General features: G+C 41.1%; 1 protein-coding gene across 4 annotated transcripts; it reads left to right on the forward strand.

Annotated features, from left to right (window-relative positions):
* The first annotated feature begins 151 nt into the window (after positions 1 to 151).
* dapk2b (death-associated protein kinase 2b) lies at positions 152 to 19,212 on the forward strand. 4 transcript variants are annotated; one of them, XM_080475893.1, is made up of 13 exons: positions 152 to 218; positions 1,230 to 1,441; positions 1,938 to 2,090; positions 9,824 to 10,045; positions 11,107 to 11,245; positions 13,228 to 13,357; positions 13,446 to 13,494; positions 13,571 to 13,597; positions 13,686 to 13,838; positions 14,285 to 14,330; positions 15,662 to 17,592; positions 17,686 to 17,766; positions 18,280 to 19,212. In XM_080475893.1, the coding sequence occupies exons 3-11, from the start codon at positions 2,014 to 2,016 to the stop codon at positions 16,295 to 16,297; spliced, it is 1,479 nt and encodes a 492-aa protein (XP_080332019.1). In that variant the 5' UTR covers positions 152 to 218; positions 1,230 to 1,441; positions 1,938 to 2,013; the 3' UTR covers positions 16,298 to 17,592; positions 17,686 to 17,766; positions 18,280 to 19,212. The 4 variants fall into 4 exon arrangements, with proteins under 4 accessions (XP_080332019.1, XP_080332020.1, XP_080332021.1 ...); XM_080475894.1 differs by having other exon boundaries at positions 17,503 to 17,592; XM_080475895.1 differs by having other exon boundaries at positions 1,252 to 1,441; positions 17,503 to 17,592.
* The last annotated feature ends 8,678 nt before the right edge of the window (positions 19,213 to 27,890 follow it).

Raw genomic sequence — 27,890 nt, forward strand, 5'->3', positions numbered from 1 at the left:
GAAAATACAGGTTTGTGTGTAAAAACAACAACAAAAACAGTTAAATTATGGAAGTATAAAATTGTCCATTGTATTCAAATATTTTGGGATGCACCTGTTTCTTTAAACCAGTTTCGTTGTTCCACAAAACCGTCAACAAACGCCCGAACTTATTCCGAAACATGATCGAGTCATTTACAACGTACAAACAGTTGAGTAGGATTGAAGAGAAAGTTACGGTGAGTCTTTTTGCCGCTCTTCATCGTTTACATTTGTCTTTGGTTCACTTTCAGACGTTTACAGAATATGTTGGAAAATCAATTGTTTTGTCTTTTATATGTGAAGTCAGACATCTAAATCGGAATGGTTTAGCCAAAAGAAATATTTAAATTGAGATAAGTATGGCCTCATGTTTAGATTAAAAAAAAAAATTTAATTGGAAAATCAGCTGATGAAATTTTTTTTTTTATATTTTGAGATGCTGTAATTTTGAATTTTCACAAGTTCCAAGTAGTTTGAGTTAGACGATTGGACTTATGAACCTTTCCATTGTATTCTAATTTTCAAGATGCACCTCTACCTAAAAGTAATGTGAGTTTATTTTCTTTTGGGTTTCTGGTCGTGAGAGCAGGTCTCTCTTTTGACCAAAATGTCAAAACTTAACATTTTTATGATTCACTATTGTTTTGGTTCATAGTTGAAGAGCACCAACAGCAGGTCGCATCCTTGACCTTCTCTGGCAATGCTAGTTTGCATGCATTCTTCCTTTTGTATTTTCTGTTGTATTGAATAAGCTACACTTTCTTGTTGTATTGAAAAATCTCCTTTCTTTTCTTTTTTTTTTTTTTATGTCAGTTTCTTTTTCTTGCTTTTGCTTTTCCCAGCAGCGTATTGCACATTTTTAAAGGCAAGATCAGTTCAGTGTATCATATTGCATTTCACTTTCTGTGTAAAAATTTGCCTTATCTTTTCTATTGTTCATCTGTGTCATTTAATGAAAAAAGTCCCAACATTTGTATGTTACAGAAATGAATATATGCCACGATATGTTTTTATTATGCCAACTTTTAAATAATAAATTCATAAAACAGCTGCTGCCTGAATGCGTTTTGGTTTTATTTTTCCACAGGTGTTTGTGAGAAGCAGGTAGGAATGAACATCTTTTTTTTTTTTTTTTTTTTTAGTACGTAGACTCCAGTTCCTCATATGTTTGTTCGTTTAGCAGACCTTTCAGTCGTCTCCCCTGACAGTCGTTTCTCCCTCCTGCTGCAGTTTCATAATGGAGCCGTGAGGGGGAGGGACCTCTGCTGACACAAAAGCCTGATGGAGCAGCCACAAGTGACAGAAAAACAACAGAGACGCTGAAGGAGCACTGTTCTGACTCGGCTGCAGCCATGAAAGCACCACAGCAGCTGTAACGGGCTGGATGCAAGTTCAGCGTCGGCACGGCATTCAACAGAAGGTAAGGGATGAAATGAGAGCCACCTGTGTGAAACACGTGAAACTTACCAAATAGGAAGTTTGAGGTGTTTTCCGTTTGTTTTGTATATACATTTGCATGTACATACATGTTTACTCCCCATTCTGTGCAGATAATGATTCGGTCACTCCACAGCTTTAATAATTTGCCTGGATTTATGATTGCAAAGTCTATGTTTCAGCCAGAGCCACCTCTTTTAATCAGACGGACTATTTCACAACACATGCCCTGCCCCAATTACCCAGAAAGGCACTTTTTCCTTTTTTTTTTGTAATCCTGTTTTACAAGACGTAAACTCCGCTGTACTGCCAGCTTGACACAGTTGTAAGTCTTGAACTTCTCAGCCACTAATCAGCAGTTAGTGAAAGGGTGAGAGCAGGTACAGTGCAGAAAGGGAATGCTCTAAAGCAAGCTGGAACATGTTGTAAAACTTCTCCCTCACCCCAGTAAAATAAAATCAAGCTCTTTGCATCAGCAGGGTTGGACCTCGAGTGACAAAAGAAGAGGCTGATCAACAGGCTTCAGTGGAGCACATCAAGGATATACCCACATCAATGAAGACACCTGGCATGGCCATATTCAAGCAACAGAATGTGGATGATTTCTATGAAATCGGACAAGAACTTGGAAGGTGAGAATCATTCTTTATTATTGGTTCAATGAAGTATGTGTGAAAGGAGATATTTAATGTCAGATGTGAGAAAATGATCCCTCATGCACTATATGAGTCAGAATGTGAATCCCCCCCCCACCCCCCCCCCCACCCCTCAGCTGCCTGACACAGGGGTCCTCCTGTGTATCCAAGTATGCAAACAGCTGGCTTGTTGAAGCTTGAACTTGGGAGTGTCACTGCAAGAGAAGTAGGTGGAAGTTTAAAGCGGGAGATAGTTTTAAAGGTAAACACAGGCTGAGAAAACAAAACCGTGTGGGACACTTTAGTGAGGTGAGGCGTGAAAATGAAATGTGACCGACCGCCTTTGCAGCAGCTGATTGAGCCTCAGAGGATCGAGGTGCTAAGGTTGACTGTGCTTAATCAGCCCTGTGCAGAGCAGACATCAAGGAAACGGTGACCTCTTGGGGAGGGAAATAAGTTAAAGGAAGCTGGCCGAGTGCAATGTGGGTTTGAGGAAGCTGCTCATCCATTTTGCAAGGAAAGACAGCTTGAGCATACGTTAACAGATGGAGTGGGTGTTAAAGGAAAGCGAGCGACCGCTGACCTTTCACAATTAATCCAAGTCTGACCCAGTGTTTAATGGCCACTGTCTGCAGGGCGGCTCTGACACAACCCCACCAAAGAGCTGCTGTTGAAACGGCTGCTGCAGAGAAAGAGTTTACAGCAACTATATTAATTTCACTTTGGGAGTCTTCATGCAATATTCAAATACGTCTGTGAAAGACACATCAAGTATTTGATTGTCAGACGACAATTGATACAAATTTAAATTATTCTTCCCTTGACCGAAAATCTACAGATAAATGTTGTAATAACTGTACAATCCTGCTAATGTTTAATAAATTAGTATTAAAGGTAAAATATTTAAAGTTTTACTTCAATATATCGTGAAATAATCCTACAAAACAATTATCCAGAGGTCATCTAAAAGACAGTTTTATGATGTGCTCCGGGTATACAGACCTCAGTCGGTGAAGTTCTTCAACTTACTCAAATCAGTTTAGTCTTTCAATACAAGTTCGCACCACAAGGTGGTGTAGTGAGTCACTCAAAGAAGCAGCATGAATAGTTAACAAATCAATGAGGAAATGAGCAGGTTTACAGTATTTACTCAGTGGATTTCATCTTGATGACGACAACCACCAACAACAAAGCTCCCGAAAACCCCAAAAAGAGCCAAAGTTGTGAAGGACAGAGATACTGAGGTGGATAAACAGCGCCACCAAATGTATAACAGAGAGGCGTGACTTAATCTTTACTTGTTGGCCCTTCAAGCTGTGAACAATCAAAGTTTTTCAAAACCTAAACTATAAGCAACATATGAATTGTGTAATTCGGGGCTGTAATCTGCGACTGTCAGTAGTTAACTACACACCATAAGTTGTTCATGGGGCAGATGAGAGGATAATACCAGGTCACATGTGGTGTGTGTTCTGATTGCAGAGCATCAAAACTAAATTATCATCAACAAAAGACCATTAATTCAATCATTTGTAAGTTATAGATAGTAATGACAATAAAGAATACTTTAGAAATGATTTGCTAACATTCCATATGACATAAATTGCTCAAACATCTGAGGATTACTTTAAAAGTATTGGACTTAAAGTGTTTGTCACCTCAGAGGATTTCCATACGACTGGTTTGGCTCGTCTGCACTGCATTAGTTAATAATCTCACTAATTTCTAAACATGTCACTTAAAATCTTGACATATGATATAAGATTAACAAATAAAAGCAATACCTGAATCGAATAAACGTTTGAGGTTTAGAAAGTTTTGAAAAAGCTTTTGAAAACCTGTTTACTCGTCCACAGTCTAGAGCTGTTTATGAGTTCAGTGTATTTTGCTTTTAAAGGATCAATTTCTCTCTGAGCTTCGTGCTCGATGCGACGTGAGATTCAGGAACTGTGAGCTGCTGTGGTTAAAAGCCGCAGGTGCCTGTGACTGAAAAAAAAAAACTTTTCTGTCTCACAGTGTGAAGTTATTTTCTCGTCATTCGTGCGGCTGAATGTTTTGTTTTTTTCTTTCACTTCGTTTTGCTTTGTTGTGACTGCTCATAGTATCGTAGGCTATCGGAAGATGCGTCTCAGCGATCCCTCCTCCACACCACACTACTACAACTCTTACTCAGTTGTCCTTTCAGAAGGGTGTGGAAATTCGATGAAGGGGCTTGTAAACCGATCTGTGGGGAGGGGAGAGTTTAAGATGTCCTGTGCTCGGTGGAACTGTTGAGCCACTCGCTGGAGGAAAGTTAATTCATCATTCAGCCCTCCTGTTGACAGATTCTAATGTCACGCAGCCCCACGCAGCAGCACCCCGGAGTTATTTCCACTAATGACGCACAGTTTTCAGTAAACCAATCCGTACGACAACACTTAAGTGGAGACTCGTGGCATTTACTGCCAACTGTACCCATCTCGTCATCCGAGTGACGACACTGGAGATGACCCACGGTGGGAAGCGTCGCGGTGTGAACCAGCAGCTTCCCCTTGATCGTCACACCCGTGAAATGTATACGTTTGCTGGAATAAATAGTGTTAACTTTGTGAGTCATTGTCAAACAGTGTGGTTTAGGGCGTGCCGCTGCCTCGGCATGTCAGAACAAATGTTTTTAGATCTTGAATTTTCATCAGAGCGACTCAAAACATTGACGCTAGTGTCCTTGGACCACACAAGCTTTATCACCAAAACCTAATGGTTTTTCACATTATAAGATATTATTGTTAATTGTTTTTGGATCATAAAGCCGGGAATAAAGCAAATGGTTAATTTTGAAGCTCCAAGCGATTCCAGGATGATTGATAAAGTTCACATCTAATCACACAGATATGCTAAATAGTTTTACTATTACTTACTTCAGTCATTTCTGGAGCTGTAGGTGAAATCCGTACCGAAGGATATTGATCAGAAATGTGACTTGAGTCCGCTGGATGTCTTCAGAGAGGCTTCCGGGGGGGGGGCGGGGAGTGAAAGGAGCTGAGAGTCGTCAGGCAGACAGGTGTTAATGTCCTCGAACTTTCCCAAGGAGATGATCTTAACACGGTGCACCGACAGCGGACTTGAAGCAGCACAGGGCCGCATGCCGTCATCGCAGAGGAAGAAAATTCCTGCTGTTAAACAAGTAGAAAAGCAATGTGTTGTTTTCCAGTGTGGCCCCACAGAGGGAAATCCACCGTGACCTTTCGGACATTCCCAGAGTTCCCATTTGACAGAGGTCATCTTATTACTATCGCCAAACAGCCCGGCGGCTCCTCGGACACATTGTTGACACGGAGGCACTTATAAACCCGCAGGAATCTAAAGAATCCTCAACACTTTGAAAGCGGAAATGTTGAAAGATTAGACATAAGCGGCGAATTAAATTCCTCAGAATGGTTTGCACAAGGTAACAAGTGATACAAGAGGAATTGTATTTCCTGAAGCAGTGAGTCATATGGTTTGGGGCGGCTGCCTCATCCCTCCTCAGCTTTTGGACCTGAAGATTAAGGGGATGTTTGGGGACAGGGTTTGGTTAATTATGAATCTGGCTGTCTTTGTCAGGTCGCCCCAGAGGTTGCTGGGTTGAGAAATGTGTTTAAATATTGGGTCGGCGCCACTTGTCCAAGCATTCCTGCAACCTTGGCTGTGGATAATGACCTTCAGCTGTTGGAAGTGGAAACTCTGCGGAGAGATGGTGCTTTCAGCCCCACCGGCCGGCTTAGAGCTAAAGACTGACGGCACGCCAGGCCTGCCGTGGAATACCACTCCCAGCATCTCCGCTCGCTCCGCTGTCACTCTACACTGCAGAAACAATAAAGCTCTGACTTTTGTGTGGAGCACGTTTCTTGAGTTTGGTTTTCGAGGGTCCTCTCAAAAGAGAATTGTTTTGTCAGGTATTTCTACTTTCAGAACCAAAAACCTTAGATGTTTTAAACATTATAATAACAAGAAATTCGTAAGTGGTTTAAAAACAAAAAGTAGGGGGAAAAAACCTTAGATTTTGTGAAATATTAAAACATTTTGAAGGTATTTTCAGTAATCATGTCTACTAAGCCAAAATGATAAATAACACAACAAAATAAGTTGGAAATATCCCAGTTAATTTGTTAAAAATCCCCTGTATTTTCCCGTTTAATCTGTGGAGTTATTCTAGTTTCACCACTTCATCTATCCTAGAACACACCAGACCATGCACTCTCACTAACTTTTTTGTCCAGCAGATTAAGTTTCCCATTGCATTCTGATTTTTTTTAAATATTTGTAGTCAGTATTGCTCAACGGGCGTATTATCCTGCACTGCTGTTGCACCCTGCCCTGTGACACCTCCTCCCCTCCATGTCTGTTTTCACAACTGGAATTCATTGAGTGATTTACCCTCCTCTTCATTTCTCACATTATCACAGTCACGTCGAGCAGGGTCAGCTTTTCAGGGGAGGACTCCGGGGTGGAGATATCCTGTGAATAGAACAGACCGAGGGAGCGTTTGGGATTCCGCAGCGCTCTTGCTTCATCACCCCAGACGTTGCCTTTTTATTTTTCCTTTTGCGGCATATGAACGTGACGCTCTGCGGCCCACTGTTGCAACGTGTATGCCTTCAGCTCTCTTGGTCTCTGCTGCACTCTCTCCTGGGACGTGTTCATGCACGGATTAAATGAAAAAAATCTACCTGAGGCTTTGTGGTCGAGTAGATAGATTTCCTAGTGCCTGAAAACTGCGAGGAGGACTAATATCCATTCATCAAAAGCATTCCTTTTTCATTAGACACACCGAGTGACTTACTGAGTAATCTAATGTGATCTAGTACACGTGAATCGCAACACAAACTTTCGAGTTTTCAGTGGTTTAATAATCAATAGTATTACGTTCATTTCTCGGCTTTTTGTAAAATGCACCTGTTTTTTTTTGTTTGTTTTTTTCAATATTTGAATTTATTGTCTGTTGTTTTGGCGCAAAACACATTTGTGGTTGCAGAGCTGAAAAAGCACAGGGCAGGGTGTGCCTCGTATAAAGCAAACTGGCTCGACCATCCCATACTATTATTGCGGTTGGGAAAATGTTGGGAAAGAAAATGCAGGTTAGAACCTCTTTCCTTCACATCTTATCTTGCTCGTGACAAACCCTCAAATATCAGTGTGACGTCTTATAAAGTGAAGCAACAACACGGCTCGCATGTGGGATGTCCAGCAGCTCGTCTTCACGCTGCTCAGCTCAGCAGGCCGTTTCCTACCCAGCAGTGGCAGCAGGTGGAGAACGAGCCTCTGTACGGCTATTCTTAGCTCACTATTGACACAGACTGGGTCGCCCGTCACGGCCACATCGGACTCTCTGCGCGGGCAGTCGATTCCGAAATGTACAAAATGTCAGCCTGATATCGTCGGGTTTACCCTGTTGTGAGCTCTTAGAGTGTCACGGCGTGTCCCAACTTGCTTTCAGTCGGGTTGGAGGGTTTGCGCGCTCCTTTCACCTTCTCCACCTTTGTTAAGTTAGAGTCTTATTCTAAAGTAGATTGAATTCATTATTTGTCACAAGGTTCCACACAAAAATCCCAAAATGACAAAGTGGAAGAGTTTGACGTGACACGACAGGTGAGTTGGATGTGTTTCTGTTTAGTGGACTTTAACTTAATACAATTTCAATATTGACAAAACTGAAAGAATTGATCATGATAGGTGGTCGACAACGGTCTGAATATACAAAGTCCCACAGTAGATGAGTGGATTTCAGAGCAAACTCCGAGCCACGGAGCAGAGTGCCCACCGTCATCTGTCAATACAAAAGGCTTAGAACCACCAAGAATCATCAGTCTGACGTGGAAAAGCAAAAGAAAGTTGCCACGTTATAAATGAGTCCATTTCTCGGTTGAAGTCTGTATCTCTTAAATGATGGGCCTCAGGGTGAGATGAGAAGGAAGCCCGCTGACAGAGCTGCAGTGTGTCTTTGTTAAGATGAAGAACCTGTCAGTATGGCGTGAATGTATGACGTGAGGTGGTCAACCCTCAACATTGGGGGTTGAGTGAAGCAGCAAGAGCAGCTTCAGGCTGAATCAAGTGCGGTTCTCATAGTAAAACCAGAAACTCCCTACATTCGTTTAACTTGGCAATAGTGCTGTACAAATGTTTTCACACATCTAATGAAAAGTGAAATGACCACAAAGTGATTTATTCCACTTTGTTATCTGGTGGTCTGCTTTTCTTACTTTCATGCTCCAAATACTCGGATATTGGTTGTAACATGTGAAACAAGAAAACACTGATCCAGTGAGTGTCTCCGAGCCACACCTCTGTTGAGAAATATTCAGAGTTTGGGGGGGTTTTTCCAGAGGACTGAATGCTTGGAGGATGGCGAGAAGTTTGGCAGGAAGTGAGATGCAGTGGGAGGACTGAGCCTCTGTCTGATTGTTCTCTGTCTTACCAGGAAACAGGAAGAGATGGACTGTAGCACCATATTTTAGCCGTGTTTGTCACTCGGCTTCCTCTCTGTTGTTTGTAAGTTCACATCCTGTTGTTTGGTGTAAAGAGTTTAAAAAAGAAGATGGTGTCTCAAAAGCAATGAATAGGTCTAGAAAACAACACATCCGAATAGAATAGAACTTTATTGTCTCTCTGGAGCAATGTTAAAACACAATGTTAGCAGGTTTGAAATTTTGTTATAGCAACCTCAGTGAAAAACCAAGATTTATATATAAAGATGTATTTATAAACATTTCAGGAATATTTTTTTGTTTTTTTTTTATACAGGATGAATTTCAATTCTTTCCCTGATCATTTCATACCTGCTGTCTGGAATCATTTGGTACCTTTAGTGTGGGTCACTTGACCGAACCTTTAGACCTTTTATTTACTCTGCTTTGTACTAATTCTGGTGTTATTTTTATAGAAATGTTTTGTTTTTTGTTTGATTTGAAAGTAATTTTCAAACTACAAAGAAAGTACAAAGTTTTAAATGTCCTCCTTTAAAGAAACCCTGATTTGCCAGTGCCCGTTATCGTTGCTATTGTTGCTGCATATTCACATACCTAAAGCTCTTTCCTGCAACAAATTGCAAATGTGATTTGTGGAACAGTTTCCAAAATATGTTGAAACATTTGCAGGGGTTCTCACATGAGTAGTATATCCTTTCAAACATATCGGTAGAACTTTATTTTTTTAGATAGTTCCTTTGTTGTTTGGACGTCTCAAAGTAGTCATAAATTGTTTTGGATTTAGTTGCCGTCGGTTATAAAGTGTCATAAATAAGAAACGAGGCTTCAGCATGTCAGTCTGGTCTGTTGTACATCATTCTTCCGTTAATCACAAGATAGTCACAACCAGGAAAAGTTGATAATTTTATCTGGTGAATGTCCTGCAAATCCCAAGTGAGCAACATCCTTGCAGCTTTTGTGCCACTTAAGCAAAGTACCAATCCAATGCCAAGATAAAATGAAACCGTTTCAGTACAGACTTGACTATAACTATGGGTATTAAATGTTTATTAATTCAGGTACAATTTAATTTCAGTCTAAACTACCAAATCATTCACATCTGTCTCTCAATTTGTGGTTTGCTATGCTGAAAAATGCTCACGGGTGATATAATAAATAAAAAGTACAATTTGTTTATTGATTTATTTAAAGGCAATTTAACGTGTTAAATCAATACTGTTTTCACATATTTGGCAGGTTAAAATCACATTAATAATGCAGCTTCTGGGTGGTTCTGTGTGTCTGCAGTGGGCAGTTTGCCATCGTGAAGCGCTGCACAGAGAAGAGCACGGGCGCCGAATATGCAGCAAAGTTCATCAAGAAGCGGCAGAGTCGTGTGAGCAGACGGGGCGTGAGGAGAGAGGAGATCGAGCGGGAGGTGGACATCCTGCAGCAGCTGCAGCACCCCAACGTTGTGGCGCTGCACGACGTGTTCGAGAACCGCACAGATGTGGTGCTCATCCTCGAACTGTGAGTCCCTGCAAGACTCGACAAAAACTAGGGAATGATGTCACTGATGCAGGAGGTCTGATGAGTCCAGGGATCGGCTGCTGGGACTTGTCAGACGCCACAAAGAAAAGAAAAACAAAACCCAGAGGGGAATAATACAGCACATGGCAGGAGGTCCTAATGTTATGGCTGAACCAGTGTACATTGCATTTGCTATACACATGCAGTCTGATAATGCTTGGCACTTGTTGACTTCTAAAACCTTTCTGCACATTGTGTATTGTGTATTTAAAGTGCAGTAAAATGATTAGCGCCTTCACACCGTCAAACATGTTTTATTGCTTCCATTTAAAAATAAACCGTCTGAGGTCTTTTGGATCTTTTAGATCAGCGCTCATAAACTAAATCCCCCTCCTACCATGACCCCGACGCTGGTGTTCTTGTTCTAATCTGTGAGTTTATTTCCGTGTACATGCATTGTTTGTGGATGCAGTGTTTTGTCGAAGACCGGCGGCCAGAACAAACCCAATGTCTCTCACAAAGTCAATAATGCCTGTATTCAATAGAGGCCTCAGAGGGCCCCCGGTGACAGCGACAGCCTGGGAACACGCGGGGTCTAATTAGGACACGCTGGAAACTCAAAGTAATGGTGAATCAGTTGAAACACTGTTTGGTCAAGGTTAACACACCGTCTAAAAAGACAAATAAAATAAAAAATATGATGTGTGTGGATCACCAGCGTCTTTAAAAACACTTCACCAGCTTCCAGTAGGTTTCAGTGGACCAACAAAGATTCACTGACAAAACAAGGCCAAGTTGTTAACGCAAACAAACATATCTAAGGCATCCAGGACTCGTGTATCTAATTCCTGAGGACACACTTCAGATAAAGTTCTTGAGAGGCCTTGGTCCAGATTATCTGACCCCACAGTCGTGTGTGTGTGTGTGTGTGTGTGTGTGTGTGTGTGTGTGTGTGTGTGTGTGTGTGTGTGTGTGTGTGTGTGTGTGTGTGTGTGTGTGTGTGTGTGTGTGTGTGTGTGTGTGTGTGTGTGTGTGTGTGTGTGTGTGTGTGTGTGTTGCAGGGTCTCTGGAGGAGAGCTGTTTGACTTCCTAGCTCAGAAGGAGTCTCTGTGCGAGGAAGAGGCCACTCAGTTTATCAAGCAGGTCCTAGATGGAGTCCAGTACCTCCACTCCAAGAGGATTGCACATTTCGATTTGAAGGTACAACATGCTCTTTTTGCTCTGCTTGTGAAAATATTTCAGCGCTCAACATAAAATGCATTCCCTCTCCAGCAGCTTCGCAGATGCAGCGTCATGCCAAGACACTGTGTGTGAAATGGATTTACGTACGATTATATATAGCAGGTGTCTTTTGCACGTGTTGTTAGAGCCTCCCTGTTCTGATTCACACATCCTTCCCGTTTACCGTGGCTGCTGTCCAGACCCTCAGATACCGACACCACAAGGTTATCTCTTCACATTCAGAGAGCAGCACATCGCTCTGCGAAACCCGCTGTCCTTTTTTTTGCTGCAGTTGGAGCCACTCTTCACACTCGGTGCATTTCATCTGACATTCAATGAAAAAAGAAAAGCGTCAGTGAAGGACAGTGCAGGAAATAAATTAGACATTATGATTCCAGTTGCTTCTGACACTCGGAATTCCCAATTTAAAATGACATCACTTCCTTGGAAAATACTTTTTCAGTGCAGCTTTTTCTGAATTGGACTGTAACTATTAGACTGTATTTCATTAAAAATAAGCTCTTTAGTGAATTTGCACAGGAAACACTAGCAGATCTTTATGGATTGGTCACTGAAACGACTCAAAAACGTTTAGGGGCTGTAGAAACAAGTGTTAATGATAACATGTCGCACTGGAGCAGCAATCTAAAACTAAACCTGAGACCCTTGATGCTGCCTCCAGTTCACCTTCGGGACACTGACCTGAAAACAGGAAGGTTTCTGCTTATTTCCGTTCGCAACATTTCTGAGGTCGGAATCTTATGGCTACTGGTTACGTCTGTGGTAAATGAATCTCGTGTAGCTGCAACAGATTTGCGCTGGTCTGCCCCCTGGACTGTTTGTATTGTCCTCACTGTTAATCTTTTACTAAAACTCCTGTTTACTGATAATGAGCACCTCAATACTGATAAAACTAAGTCGTCCTGACAGCAACATGGAATGTGTCCCACCTTAATCGACGTTAACAGTCGGTTGCTGCTTCTTTCTGTCGTCATTAGCCTATAAATCATTTTAACTCCGGAATCACTTTTGTATACATAGAAGAGCATCATCACCCCACTAAGCGATGTAACTTCAGCTCAACATAATGAGAGAATCAGTTATTCGACTGACCCACACAGTGCTTAGCTCAGGTAAAGTCACAGCAACACTGCAATATTGCCACTATTTGCACACTATGAAGAGTTACTTTCCATCTTTTAAAACAAATGAAATAAGTCAATTCTTTTTAAAATAAGTAGTAGTATTAATAGCAGTGAAGTGTTTTTCCACAAACTAGCACAACATTATTACAAGAGCACCATTTAGAACTGCTGAAAGAAGCAGGCTTCAGTCCACACTGACGAGTCAGGACGGTGACGTTTGTACTGTGACATTTGCATTAGTTTATATCAATCGGCCAAAACTTCTCAAAATCTGCAAAAATGACACTTGCCAATAAGATTATTTTTGTGTTCTTTTTTTTTTTTTTTGAGGAATTGTGATGTTAAAGTGAAGAAATGTCTATATCATGAAGGGTGCCGGACATTTTCATTGTTATAATCTGGTTTATATAATCTAGAGTCTTATTGCCTGTGTCCTGACAAAGAAAATCATGCAGTACATCGTCCCTAATATGGATTTAAAAAAAATGTCTTATAGTGTGAAAACAAACAGGAGAAGTTCAGTGGGGAGGTATTTCGTCGCATGTTGCTACTTGCTGTTTTTCAGTAAATGAACTGGCTTCCCTCTAAAGCACCATATTTGCACTATTGAGTTGAGTGGTTTTACCAAGATTTTTAACTTTTATTTATTGTTGCACACTAACAAATGTGTCTTTTTTTTGTGCTGACAATAAAAGGCAGCTTTTCACAGGTAATTCGTTTCACATTGATTGCTGTTTGTGCGTTTCCTCGTCTCCGATGAGTGGACATCTTCTGATAAATGTCCCTCCGTGGTTTCTTCTCTTTCGATCTCTGCAGCCGGAAAACATCATGCTGCTGGACAGGAACATTTCTCTACCCCGAATCAAACTCATAGACTTTGGACTGGCACACAAAATGGAGGCCGGGGCAGATTTCAAAAACATTTTTGGCACGCCTGAGTTCGTTGGTGAGTGAGGTTTCTCCTCTACCTGTGGCACCATCAGTGTTTGATATGATGCCGTTTGTGATGCTGAGCATGTCCCGTCTATTTCCAGCTCCAGAGATTGTGAACTACGAGCCGCTCGGATTGGAGGCTGACATGTGGTGAGAGCTTTCACTTCCCTCGACCTCAGCTTCAGTGCGTAACTTTGGATTAATCGTGTGCCGTTTTCCCCCACAGGAGCATCGGAGTCATCACTTACATACTGTAAGTTGTGACGCCTGCGGGTCTGTCGGCGTGTCTGCGGACTCATCCAAAGGAGAGCTCAGCGTTTGACCGTTTGTGCTTCTTTCAGGTTGAGCGGAGCGTCTCCTTTCCTTGGCGACACGAAACAGGAGACGCTGGGAAACATCTCTGCCATGAACTACGACTTTGACGAGGAGCTCTTCAGCAACACCAGCGAGCTGGCCAAGAGCTTCATCAAACAGCTCCTGGAAAAGGACACGAGGTAAAACAATGGGAGGCTCACAGGCAGCTGAAGACTGGGCGCACAGTACAAAACCCAGTAATGGGGGTTTTGCTCTACTAAACCCTAATGTGCAGACCAGATCAGCATGAAAGGCTGGCCCGTAAGCAAGAATCTAGTGCAAGAATTTGGACACGGTATGATGAGCCAAATTAAATGAGCTTACTCTATTTACTCTAATGATTACAGACAAAAAAAAAATGATTCTTATCTTTCTTTCGCACCAAAGGACCTGGTTTCCTGACACGTGTTTCCATTTAAATACACTTCCAGGAAACTTAATATTCCTGTGAACGTGCGATCAGACTAGTCCTCCGAGACTTAGACCTAAAGCACGGCTGACCTGTGCAGCCTTTGTCTGATGAACTTGTTAGGAGGTGTTTTCTCCACTGAAGTTTCTTCATTTTTTTTTTTCCCCACCGTTTCAGAAAACGAATGACTATTCAAGACGCCTTGAATCACCCCTGGATCAAGGTATGCGCTTGGTTTGTGTTGCTTCGTAGCATGTTTCACACTCTCTAATGCCGTTCTCACTACTTCCTATTCCAAGCGAAGGAAAGAGCAAAGCAGGAAATGTGGTTTTCATTTTGAAGGTGACACCTGGTTTAAAGGTCACGTCGTAGAGCACAAGCTAATCAATCTTTGACTTTGCAAAGAAATGTGTCCACAGTCTCAAAATCCCAGAGTACACACCCACCGGCTGTGTTTTTTGTTCTGGTTTATTGGAAACATACTGTGCTGTAGTTTCTCTATAATTCATTACAGTTTTTTTTCTCAAACCATCTTTGCTGAAACTAAACCTTCAGAAGTCTAACCTCATTTTTTTTAAAACCTCTAACTCTGTTCAAGTACTTGGATAGAACTTCTCAGTGACTGATTGTGCAATATTTAGTTTTTCACTTTTTGGTGTTATGTCATTAAAATGCATAAAATGCAGATACCACTTCATCACTAACTATATTTATAACATATTCTTTGAACTACATGCCCTGGATGCCATTGTAGTGTGTCGTTATTGCTCTTTAGTGAATATATTTTAAACTGTTGCGTGTATAATCGAAACACAGTTTGGTTTTTAACTCAGGATAACGTGCTTCGATGAGATAGTTTGATTTTGCTTTAATTGGGTTTTAGATAATTAGTTAGAATTTTCTGATTTGCATTGAAGGTTCTTAGGAAATGTGTGACATTGTTTGAAGAATATTGATTGAGATTTTTAAAAAAACAACCTGTAATCTCTGGATAACAAGCTGTATTTGTCAAGATCTCTACTCATCTTTTACAAGCTCATGCCATCTGAAAGTCTTTTTTTAACTAAACTATGTTAATTTTGTCGTATTAAATGTATGTTATTGTGTGTGTATATATATATATATATATAAGTAACATAAGTCTTGTTTCATCTGTGAGCTCAAGGGATCAAACTGAAGGAGTGTCGCACTAATTGTGTTTTAATGGCATGGAAATGTAACCGTCTGCGTTGAAGGAGTCTGCTCCCACCCCGGCTGCCCAAATGCATGTGAATGGTGTTTTTGCTGTGGAGTCCTCATCCTGTTTGGACGCGAGCATGAAGCCTGGAAACGTTACGCACTCGGCAGGAATGTTTGCTGTTATTTGGTGCCCTTACCCTCTGACCTGCCGTGGCTTTTGCTGTAGGGTTACACACTAATCCCACAAAAGGCGCGTCTGCTGGGATTTTCACTGCTGTGTGTGTTTTCAAGCTGCAACAATGAGACAGCCTCTCACTCAGTGTCCTCCCCCCTCCTCCTCCTCCTCCTCCTCCTCCTCCAACCTTCTGTCTGAAGTCCTGGGACCCTGTGGAAGAAGGTAGCGCTGCTCCTGAGGCCGAGAAGAAAGCAGAGCAGCTGAAGACAAAACGGCTGAAGGAGTACACCATCCAGTCGCACTCCAGCATGGCTCAGAACAACACGTATGCCAACTTTGAGCGTTTTGCCCATGTGGTGGAGGACATCGGCTTGATGCAGGCCGGGCTGTCGGAGGTGGTCGGCGCCCATCACACTCTGCAGACCGACTTAGACACGCTGCGTTCCATCTACAATGAAAAAGAGGCCTGGTACAAAGAGGAGAGCGAGACCGCGAGGAAGCGACTCTCGCAGGCCTGCCATGAGTTTCGAAAAGTGGAAGCCACGAGGAAGGTCTTGCAGGAGGACATGAAGGCCGTAGATGCCTGTCTGGAGAACATCAGTGGGAAGTACAGCCACAGGCAAGGCCAGCTGGACGCTCTGAGGCAGGAGCTGAACTCTGAGCTGCAGTGGCTACAGGAAGTGATGAGCTCCCTTCATCCTGACGGGGCCAACGGCGGCGTCCACGGCCACGGCGTCGGCACTGATGTGAAGCACGCTCTGAAGGAGCTGCTGGATCATTCCTGTGGAGGCGACCGGTGTCCTGAGGTCAAACAGCCTCTCTCAGAGTCTGGCTAAATAATACATCTGGAACGGAACTTAAGCTTGATTTCAACTCGGTTATAGTTTTATTGATGTAGTATCCCATTTCTTTACATCCACATGTCTTTTATTTGTGTGAACAAATATCCACAATATGCTTTTTTTTTTAATGCAAATAATACTTTTCAGGGAAAGAAAAGGGGATGTGCTCACATTGTATTTCTGAGATGTTTATTTTTCATGTCTGCACACTATATAAACAAAAAGCTTGAGCTCATCCAAAATACTAACACTAACTTGGTTTTGCCAACGAATGAAGAAAATAATCTTTCCAACTACTTAACTTAACATTATATTTACACATTGCATCTTGTCTGTTTGTTCAGGTCAACAAATGGTTTCTAATATAAATACATTAGCTGCTTTTTGAGAGCATCACCATAAGTAAAAAAAACACATGACTTGTTCCTCATTTAGTTTAAATGCCTTCTGTGAAATAAACAGAAAGGAACGAGAGGTTAAGCTTCACTTCATATAAAAGCCAACATTGTATTCCCTAATGAGCTCAACCAACCTATTCCTTTAAGTGAGATAATTATAGCACAATACAAGCATTTTCCTAAAATGGGAATGGCACTAATAAAACTAGATGTATTGCTCATTTGATTCAAGATGTTTATTAGAACAAATTATTTATTGAAGGCGACTATTGATTGAAGGGTTTTATTGTGTCAAAGCCAGAAGACGATGCAGGATTGAATGAATGCATTCAAAATTCTTTTTATTTTTTGGGGGATTAATTGATTTTCCTTTGTCCAATTCTGTATTTCAAGGTGTGTATTGATGTATTTTCTTACTTTTTAAAATGACATCCTTTGCACCATTATTTTAGAAATGAGCACTTTTATTGTTGATTTAACTTATTTCAATTGTTTGTCTTGGATATGTTTTCTGTGTACACAGTCAAAACACCGATGACAAGATATTTGTTAAGGATTCTTTTTTTAAAACATTTTATTTTTAGCGTCACTTCTCTTGTTTCTCCGGTCATAAGCACTTTGAAGTTTTGACTCCGTCGTCAGTCCTGAAATAAACATTGATCATTTGTTTTATACTCAAGTTCATCTTTTCTTATTATCTATCGTGTGAGATCTTTTGATGAGAGGTACGCTTGCATAATGCACTTCATACGGAGTTGAGAGACATTTCCTCTGCAGCCGTTTCTCTTTGTGTGTCTGCAGCCTCTGAATCCCAGACAGGCCATGGTCAAGCGGCTCTCAGTGGTCAATCTAGAGAACTTTAGGAGACAATACGCCAGGCGGAGGTGGAAGGTAAAAAAAAAAAAAAAAAAAAACTGTATTCATGCCTTTCAAGATGATTTCCTTACTGAAGATTGACTTAATGTTTGTTTATTTGTCCACCAGCTCTCATTCAGGATCGTAGCTCTGTGCAACCACTTAACACGGATCATGAAGAAAAGCCAGAAGGTGCCTGAGCAGGACCAGGTAGTGATGCACTGTCACAAATATCACATGAAAATGTTCAAATTAGGTTCAATTTTAAGATCAGATATGATTAAAATAGCATTTATTCTTATTGCATAGACACCTACACAATAGAAATTGGTTGTGCTTCATGAAACATATGGTGTACCCGGGTGAAATGAGTCTTAAAAATGAGTTGGATCAATTGTAAAAGCAGATTATTTACATTTATAAAGTGATTATTTCGAGGTTATAGAAGCAGGTGTTTTGTAATTTGATGTTAGTCAAAGAGAGGAAACAGGGTGGGGGAAAAAAAAAAAAAGGTTTCCTGGCTCTGTTCAAAGCTCACAGATCCTTTTACAAGAACCTCCAAAACTGGGTGTTATTGTAGAGTTAAAATTCTGCCATGCAAAAACAAGACCATTTAAATCTTCCCATTTTACCTTCTTATGCTGTGGGCTTCTAAAACGTTCTGATGATTTTAACAATGATTAAGCTGTTTCTTTAACTAAATCTGTGTTTTGTTTTTTATAGAGGGATTGCGAAAGTGACAAGGAAGAAGACATATTGAAGATCAAACCGAGGACCAGAAAGAGAAGCAGCACTTCCTGAGAGCAAAGTAAAACGTGTGTCTTTGGACTCTGTTCGGGTTGTGAAACAGTGATTCAGCATCTTTTGAGGCCCACTTTGCGGCTCACACCCGTCACAAAAAAAGATCATCTGCAGCATGTATGTGTGACGAGGCCACTTCTTTGAGATCAATGCAACTGAATTTGTCTATTTCATCCACAAAACTGTCGGATATCATGATCCACTTCTATGTTAGATGTACAATTTTCAGGCACCGGAAGGTAAAACCAGTGTGACTGGCAGGAAGCACAGTGTAATCAGGCAGTTTCATCTGACAACCACAGTCTTAAAAGTGCTTCAGCCGTTGTTTTACCAGAGTTTAAACCCGTCTCTTTTGTTTTGATGGCGACACTGAAGTGTTTTTAGCCCAAAGTATTGACCGATAAAGGGGGTTTGGAGGGTTTAGTGCGAGACGGTGGCAGATCTTCATCACCAAATGTTTACATGTTGTTCTGCTTAACCCACACTGCTTACTTTAAACCTCAGGAGCAATGCATTACCTTAAGCCTGCGCACAATGCGGAGCTATGTATTTACTGTTTGTAACACAGGCTAAAATCACTGTAACGGGCTGTCGTATAACTGCATTTCATCTTACGTGTATATACAGGCAGAATATGAATGCCTTTACATATGTGAAACTCCTGTCATTTACCGTCGATGCATTTTTCAGGTCTTGCTATACTTTGATGTATTTATGGTGTAAATACACACGAATCAGTGAAACGTCTTAAGGTCACTCTCAGTTGTGTCTTAGCTCAGCAAACGGAGCCATCATCGTTGTTTCCGTACTGTGTGAATTTTAAATTGAGGATGTTTAATAAATTAATGAGCAAGACTATTTTTGGTCACTTTTTTTTTTCATTCATTTCAGTGTAACAGGTCAGTCAGCCTGCAGGTCTTCAAGGTTGTCTATCCATGATCACATGCAGAAGAAACCCCATAGCGATATGATAAGTGTAATTATAATATCAGTGTTTGATTTTTATTTTTTCAAAGTGCACTCGTCCTGATGACGCAGCTCTCTCTCTCTCTCTCTCTCTCTCTCTCTCTCTCTCTCTCTCTCTCTCTCTCTCTCTCTCTCTGGCTGCTGGTCTTCTCCCAGCCACATTCTCACAACAGTAAAGCTGTTTGAGCTCACTTGGGCTGAAAGAGATTGGAAGGGATAATTTGACCTGAACTAAATACTAAATACGTCTTGGCAGTGGCACAGAGTGGGCCCGTTCCACACAGATGGTGCAGAATGAGACGCAATCAACAAGTGGGTCAGTCTGAAAGCGCTCGCTCGTCTCGTCTCGTTTCTGCTTCAGCATCTCGTTACAGAATAAGGTGGAAGTAATGCATTGCAAGTACTCGCATCACAGTAATTTAGTCTTATTGAGCTCATATTGAGGTACAATTTACATATTGTTATCTCCTGCTTTTTAAATCATCGTTTAAGACACACACAATTTTAATGAAACACGGTTATAAAGTTAACGCATACATCGAGTAGTATGCCCAACACACACATGCAGTGTATTAAATATCTAAATGGACTGAGCTGACTTCATGGCGAGAAATAGGGAAAAGGTTTTCTGCCAGTGAGCGGTCCCAGATAATCAAACGGTGCAGTAATGCAGGTTCTCTGGAGATGAATGGGCAGTGGCAGCAGGAGACGTCACATACTGGAGCCACAGGATTTGTAAAATAATTTTCCACAGGAAAAACCAGGACTGGTGTGACGGGCTGAGGAATAAATGAAACTCGGTTCTGCCTATCCTGCAGGTTATTATATTTCTTGTGTGTGTATGTGATGATAATGTGCCTTGTACAAACATGAGCTACTGTACAAACACTTTGAGAAATAAATCTGCCCCTGTATGGCTTGCATCATCGACACCAATGCGATCCTCAATTCATCATCCAAGCAGACTGGGTGTTGGAGTCAGAGGGTGTGCGTTACGCCACACCGAAGTTCTCCTGTAACGACAGTACCCTGCTCCCGTGTTAGCAGATCCCAACTTTAATGACAGCATGTGAGTTACTGGCATCCAATGAAATGAGAGAAACATCGCGCACGCTGGTGTCCCCGGTCTGATGGACCCAGGCTGGTGACTGTAAATATTTCAGCCATGTCTCGCTGATATACGAGCCGAGTCCTTTGTAGCTTTGTCATTGCGAGACACCGCGATGACATGCCTTCCAGTCATCCATTACGGTCGAGGCCAAAGCATCTCGTGTAACAGTCGCAGCTGGGATGGCGGGATCAATTCTGAGGGATCATGGGATGCCAGCAGACTTATGCTGAGATGATCGCACAGATGATCTGTTCACACAGACAAATAAGGTGTGCTGTCAGCAGTCGCAGGCTGCATATGGGCAACTCAGAACTGCGTCCTCCAAGATATCTTTACAGCAGAGTCTGACTCAGTCAGCGATGAGTCAGGAGGCCCAGCTGTGATGTGTGATGAGGAGTTTTAGCACAAATCAACTCTGATCACTTCTCTCGGGGGAGATGAGACTCTCTGAGACTGACGGTTAAATTTAAGTGATGAGATATGCTGATGCTTGACATCAAAACTTTAATCGAAACTTACTGTCTAATACGAGCTCCCTCACTGCTCAGAGGGACTTTTGTCAAAGTGAAATATTGAGGTGTTTTCAGGAATAAAACTCATAATTCACTCCAACAATACTCCTCGTTTGTATGAAGTCTTATTTGAAGCTTTCAAACGTTCAAAAGTTTTGTTCAGAGAATGTGCAGTTCTTGTCTGTTATAATTGCGCCATCTCGTGGTCAGCAGATACCAATACTCATTGAGCTCAAGTGATCTTCAGTACCGCAGAAGAAAATGTGAATAAAGTGTGAAATAAAGGGTGATTGTAGATTTGAATGGACTGAAACCTGAAACAAGAGTTGTGTGATGTAAATAGAGACATTTAAAAAAGTACTAATGACATGTAATTGTAAAAATAGGTGTCTATTAAGGATTAAGTCCATGAGTACACAGGTTTATCTTTGGGAAATTAGACTATAATTGGATAGTTAATGTTGTGTTGATTATTGCGTCACTCATAATATATGAACTGAAAGGTCTGAAGCATTTTTTGGAATTTTAATTATGATCTGTTTGAAAAACAGAAAGAGAAATTTGATGCTTGGAAATATTCCAATAGTTTCTCTTTCAGAATTTCATGACTTTAAACTTCAAATGATAAAGATTATAAAAAAAAAGGCTTGATACATTTTAGGTTCTGTACATGAATGATATATGTGAGATTTACTGTCTGAATTGAATTAGAATGATCATTTTTATTTTATTGTAATTCTTTTAGCTGTACTAATAGAAGACACATTTCCCCCCATATTTTCCACAATGAGGATAAATGAGCACTATAAATAGAATATTTTTCATCAGATATAATTTACCTCCAGCTAATTTTTTGCCTCTATATATGTATCATATCAAAACAAATAAATACATTTTCAAAAAATCTGCCAAATTTATCTGCAGTTTTATCTTCTTTTTTGGACGTCTCTGTTCTCCTTCCACTTGCTGGTTGGCGTTAGTGGTGTGTTTGTCTTTGTTCACATACGCATAATGTTTTGTCACATGTTGTCTGTTCTTCCACCACACGCTGCCCTGTCCTCCGTCCTTCTGTCTTTACACTATTCCACACACTTTGCAATAAAAAATGAAAAACACATTGAGACTGCAGAAGCTGAAGTGAAATGATGACGCGTTTACCTTAACAACCTTGTTCTGAATATGTTAACAAACATATTTCTGTTATATAAAAGTGAAGTTGATATGCATTTTATTCACCGTATTCACCATTAGCTACCCAAACCAACATTGTAAGCTGTAACAAATGTTATGTCATACTGTGTCTTACTCTTATTTTGCTTGCTGCAGCTGGTGCCGTGTGCTAAGTGTACACCTAAGTGTACACAGTGGTGAGAGGTCGTGTAGCTCTGGAGACAGACCTGAGGGCATTAATCATGAATGCCAGCCTCTCACTTTATCTGTGTGATCATTAGGCCACACGTTAGCGTGATGATCACTCTCTGAAATGAGCTCCTGGAGCCGGCTTCCATTATTCATATCTAAAGGAGCAACAGTCTGCCTCCTATTCTTGGAAATGAGACTTAATGGGGAAGGTTGTGGGGGCATATTCAGGCTCTGTACTCCTGATATGTCACTGAGTGGCAAGTCGTTGTCAGTAGTCTTCATTCCCCTCACTGCATCCCTGATATTTGTCCAGTTAGACCCATAAGCGATGAGGTGTAATCCTCATTAGAATGGTGACGAGGCAGTAGTCTCCTCTGGAGGGACAATGTGCACACACATATGTTTCATAGAAACATTTTTAAACTAATCCAATAAAGAAAAATGTACATGATGTCATCCCATTGATGTTTATGCGCTGTACTGTCGGCACGGCAACTGAAGTGAGCAAGTTAAGCAGCTACAACCAGCCTACACGGAGCTCTTGGTCATTATTAACTAAAAACAATGAAAGAAAACTGAAAGAAAGTGGAATTATATAAACTGCATCATCCATCCATCCATTCATCTTTTTATTAACCAGTGAACCTGGTCATGTGCACCTGGGATGTGTCGACACACATATTCACGTCCATGGACACTTTAGGGTAATTGGTTACCTTAAAACTAGAGGAAATTGGAACCCGTAACCAATGTATGCATGAAGAGAACATGCAAACACAGAAAGGCTCCATCCAGAGAGGAACTGGACTGGATTTTCTCTGGGAAACGAGAGTGCTGTGCGCTACACCAGTGCATGGCCTACATACTGCACCTTTAGGGTAAAACATGTCATTTGATAGACTGACCTTTCATCCAGGTTGTATTTCTAAGCTTAAAGGAAAACTGTGACTCTGCAAATACCAACCCATGTCACAGTTTTGCCTCAGGCTGGTACGTTGTGACATAGGGGACAGTACATCTATAGTAATTATCATTCTCCATTCTGTTCTACCAGGTTAAACTTAAATTAGATGTAAGCAAAGAACTTTCAATCTGGTTGTTGAATTTGTTGTGATCTGGAATAAATCCAAACGTCCATGTTGATGTATCGCCATAATGTATATATTCTCCTCTGAGTACACGTTGATGGTCAGTTCCATGCAGCATATATATTCACCCAAAGGAGTCCCCCGGATTAGCAAAAATAAATGCTTTTAAAGTGTTGTCTGCATGTCACGAGAATATAAACAGCTCAGTTCATGTCCCCTGTCACCAGAGTAAGCACAGGTAACGAGCTGACAACATGTGGACGGTTGTGGCGTCGGGGCTTGGAGATCGCTTCACTCACGTGATTAATCTCTGAAGACGGATGATCCACTTCTCCAACACACACATATAATATAACCTCCTTGACATGCTCTTTATATACTGGATGATGTGGCTTTTTAACATGATGGGAGTCTGTTTCCAATAGGTACAATTCACCATATGCCCTTCACGATTAAAAAGAAACTGAGAGCCAGAACATAATGAGAAATATCAATAAACCACTGCACAATGCCAAAGGTGCTCTTTTGAACGTTGTTCTCTCCCTTAGAAGGGATGAGGGTAACCTATTGGAGACGGCAAAATCAATTGTACCCTACTGAATTGCAGAGGCCCGTACTGTCTGTATCAGTGATCAATGTACTAATGGTCACTATGTCTCAGGAGACGAGAATGTCAACGCTGCAAAGTCAGGGGGGGGAAACGGCTTCATTTACTGAGCACTCATTTGTGGGGGAAACAATTAAATGTGGGGTTATTATTGTTATCATTGTAAGTAAATAATCTGCATTAGTTGAAAAAAAGAAAAACAATACCAGAAAAGGCATGTTTCGGTTCAGATTGAAAGTGACGGAAAGTCTGACAGGGCTTCCCCCGGCATTTATGAGAGCAGCAAGCCAACAAACTGAAGCCCTCGGTGCAAAGACGCGGCATCCGTTTCATCACTTGTATAACCTGCTCTTCTGGTGATTGAGCGAGATGTATTTTGGGTTCACAGGTCTCCTAATTAAAGGTGCTCTGTTCTCTGACAGAAAGGACTATTATCTCTCTGGAGTGTGACTGAATCCGCTGCAGTGCATAATAACACAACGAGTCTGTTCCTCCCTGGCTTTGCGGGAATCAAATGGAAACGTGTGACAATCTGCTGCAAAGTTACAGAGTGTTCAGAACATGCTGTTCTCCCCTCCAGAAACTCCTGCTGTTCTACCAACCTGCAAATTCTCAGCAAAATTCGTGTTTTAGAAGCAGACGGAAGACTTTGTTTTGGTTTGGGTTTTTTTTTTCCATCTTTATTTTAATTTAGCCAATTTGGCTTTCAGATGGAAGGAAGGATAGCAACGACTAATCATTTTGAGTCATAACATATAATCACATAACATTTGTAATAACAATATGGTATGACAAATGTGAGGCAGTAGTGAGCATCAACACCAGTTGCAATGCAGAAGGTTTGATAGATGCCTCCCAGGTTGAGGAAGATTATTTTAAAGGTCTGCATCAGGAAAGCAGTGATTATCTCCCCTTCATTCATACTGATGCAAATAGTCCCTCTTATCATTAAATGAGATGTGGTGCACTCCTGGCTTTGGTATTTCAATGGTGTAATTTTCTGATTGGATAGTTAGCCCTCGGTGAATGACTTTACACACATCACATCTGATTCTTTCTGCCAGGAGAGTTCATGAATACGGTGCCTATCAATAATTACCACTGAATGATGCACCGCCACCTCAGTACTATTCAAGCTCACCCTCTTGTCATTTCGCACTCAACTGGAGGCCAAATCAAGGCCAATTCACAATAAATGAGTAGCAAGAGCGAATTAAAGCCTATTTATTATTCCTTCCGGGCTTTTCTGCGACTGGAACCACAGACCTGTCCACCTCTCTTTTTATCTCTCCCACTTGCTTTTGAATGCTGTTTAACAAAAGGCTGCCATCTCTGCTGCTCCAGGAATGATTAGTCTTTGTTGTTTTGCCCACGCGAACTGTTGCCTGGACGGAAAAAAAAAAAAAAAAGAGAAGAGGGGGAGCGAGAGGGAGAAAGACGTCAGTATTGTAAAGCATGCCCTCTGTGAACCTTTAAAGTGGAAATAAATGGAATGTATTTTCACAGTGGCGACGTGACCAAGTGAACATAATACAACCTACCTGAAAATAACTGAGTAAATTCAAATCTAATTCATCCTAATTTACTTTGTTTGCACCTGTGTGTTTGCTTTACAGGACAACCACCATCAAAGCAGGTCATTTGCCTTTTTGGATATCAAATTATACCAAATATAGCAAACATCTATGAAATACATTACAAATATATTAAATATGAGATTTTCTAAGTGAAGGGATGGGTTCCACAATCGGGGGGTGAGATATTTCTTGTTTCAGCATTCCTTATTTTCTGGGTGGGAAAAAAATGATGATAATTTGATTGCGTTTGGATCCCAACAGCTGTTAATAACAAAACAATTTTTGAGACGTTTTAGGAAGTCCATCATCAATCTAAATGTGTAATTTATGATCTGATCTCCAGTGTGGGATCTTACATCAGGGGTTTTGGCGAGGATGAGCCCCTCTCAGAGCCCCCGGGAGGGAGAGGTCACCAGTCCATCACAGACAGATTAGTCAGGTAATTTACTGTCACCAATCGACGGTGCGTTCGCAAAGTAGGAGTTTTCTTCTAAACTCCATCAAACATGAAAAGGCAAGAACATTCACAACAACTTCTTTTTCTCAGGGTGATGCGTGCCCGCTGTGGTTGGACACGGATGACTCTCAGGTTGTCCATGCACGTGAGCGTAGACCATTAAGCCTTTCTCTGGGAGATGAGATCTGGGACAGCACAACTAAAACATTGTAGTGTGGTAATCGACCCAATCAGCCCATTTGGTGTGGAAAAAGTGGCATGTGTCCCTGCTGTGTAACCCGGTAAAACACAAATTTAAAAAGAAAAAGAAAAAAGAGGGCTCGTTGTTCCATTTTTGTACATTTCCCTAACTTTCTGACATTTGGTTTTTCAGGCCACAGCTCTCCCACAAGCCCCTTGTTTTCACCCTCAGTGAGTACAACACGTTCTCATTGACCTAAGCTGACATAAACAAAGAAGAGATCTGGCTGCAACGGGATCTGGTGTTAGTGGTATCATGGAGGCTTTGCAAAAATGTTGAAATGTATGTACTGCGAGGGAAGGGGTTCTGAAGCAGTATTAAGTTGCTGATATAAAAACAAAAAAAGAAAAAGAAAAAAAAAAGAATTTTTCTCAGTCATTTGCATTAAAGTTACCCAATGACCTGTAGTGTTCTTCTCTGTACCGACAGAGGGCAGCATTCTTGCATCTGAAGTCATGAATTAGAGTCATTGTTGGCAGGAGTGATATGCAGGGCGCTTTCTTCCATTAGAGTTTGCATGTTCTCCCTGAGCCTGGAGTAGGCTGCACTTATGTCCTCTGTGAAACAATGCTGGATAAAAGCATATAGAAGATGGCTTTAAGGATTTGTGTAAGTGTACTTTCTTTAGTCAAGGTCAGAGAGAAAGAACAGAAAACTTTCCTAAGGTACTTGGAACTTCACAAGTGGATTTAACTGAGTTGATTATGAAGATATAGTTGCTTCTTACATTTTCCTGACCAAAGTTTCACACAGGCAAAAGTGTCTTTTCTCTGTACCACAGGGTGGATTTTTTTGGTTTCTCTCAATAGATTTTCCTCTTTCTGGTCTCACCAGTCTTGCATACATACTTATGAAAACCCCACAATGGCAACACTTCCTGAGAAATGTGAAGCAATATCAATTTACTTCATCCATGCTGCAGAACTAAAGTACTGGAAATGACACTCCTACAAACAATTAATCTTATTATTCTCTGAGGAAGTAAGCTCACTGAGTGCTCCCTGTCAAGTCACCCTGTAATTGGTCTAAATATGATATATATGAGCCGGCGCCCCTCACTTTGGAGCTCTTTGATGCAGTACTGAGACCTAAAATGGGCCATTTTTATAAAAATTTTTTACTCATACAGACTATCATGACAGTTTGTCTTTCCCGTTTTTATAAATCATTTGTGAATTTTTCAATCAACATGAAGTGAGTGAACAAAGATAATATATGCACTGCATTTCTGATCAATTGAACCAGGATTTAACTGTAGAATATAATAAGTGGTGTAGTGGTTAGCACTCTCACCTCACAGCTAGATGACTCCTGGTACGAGTTCAGGCTGAGGGGAGCTTTGTAAATGAAGTTTGAAGCATTTAGAGAAAAACTCAACATTTCCATCCGACCAAGCTTTGTTTGTATTTGTATATTTGCCCTCAGTTGCTCAAAGTTTAACTGATGATTCTGAATTGATCATGTGTGAATGTTAATGCATGTCATTGTCTGTCTGTGTTTGCACAAGAAGGTGTCCAGAGTGAAGCCTGTGTTAAAGGAAATTTTTTTTTTTTTGCCTTTGCAGGTTAACATTAGGAAAACACACAATGAAACAAACGCAGTCATTTTTTTT

This window comes from Lipophrys pholis, assembly GCF_963383615.2.
Source record: "Lipophrys pholis genome assembly, chromosome: 11".
In the NCBI taxonomy this organism is placed as follows: Eukaryota; Metazoa; Chordata; class Actinopteri; order Blenniiformes; family Blenniidae; genus Lipophrys; species Lipophrys pholis.

Excerpts from the sequence above, each read along its gene's own strand:
- dapk2b (XM_080475893.1), top strand. The coding sequence starts at position 2,014 with ATGAAGACACCTGGCATGGCCATATTCAAGCAACAGAATGTGGATGAT. Across the intron at positions 2,091-9,823 it reads ATCGGACAAGAACTTGGAAG|TGGGCAGTTTGCCATCGTGA; the intron begins GTGAGAATCATT and ends GTGTGTCTGCAG. Across the intron at positions 13,495-13,570 it reads GGATTGGAGGCTGACATGTG|GAGCATCGGAGTCATCACTT; the intron begins GTGAGAGCTTTC and ends TTTCCCCCACAG.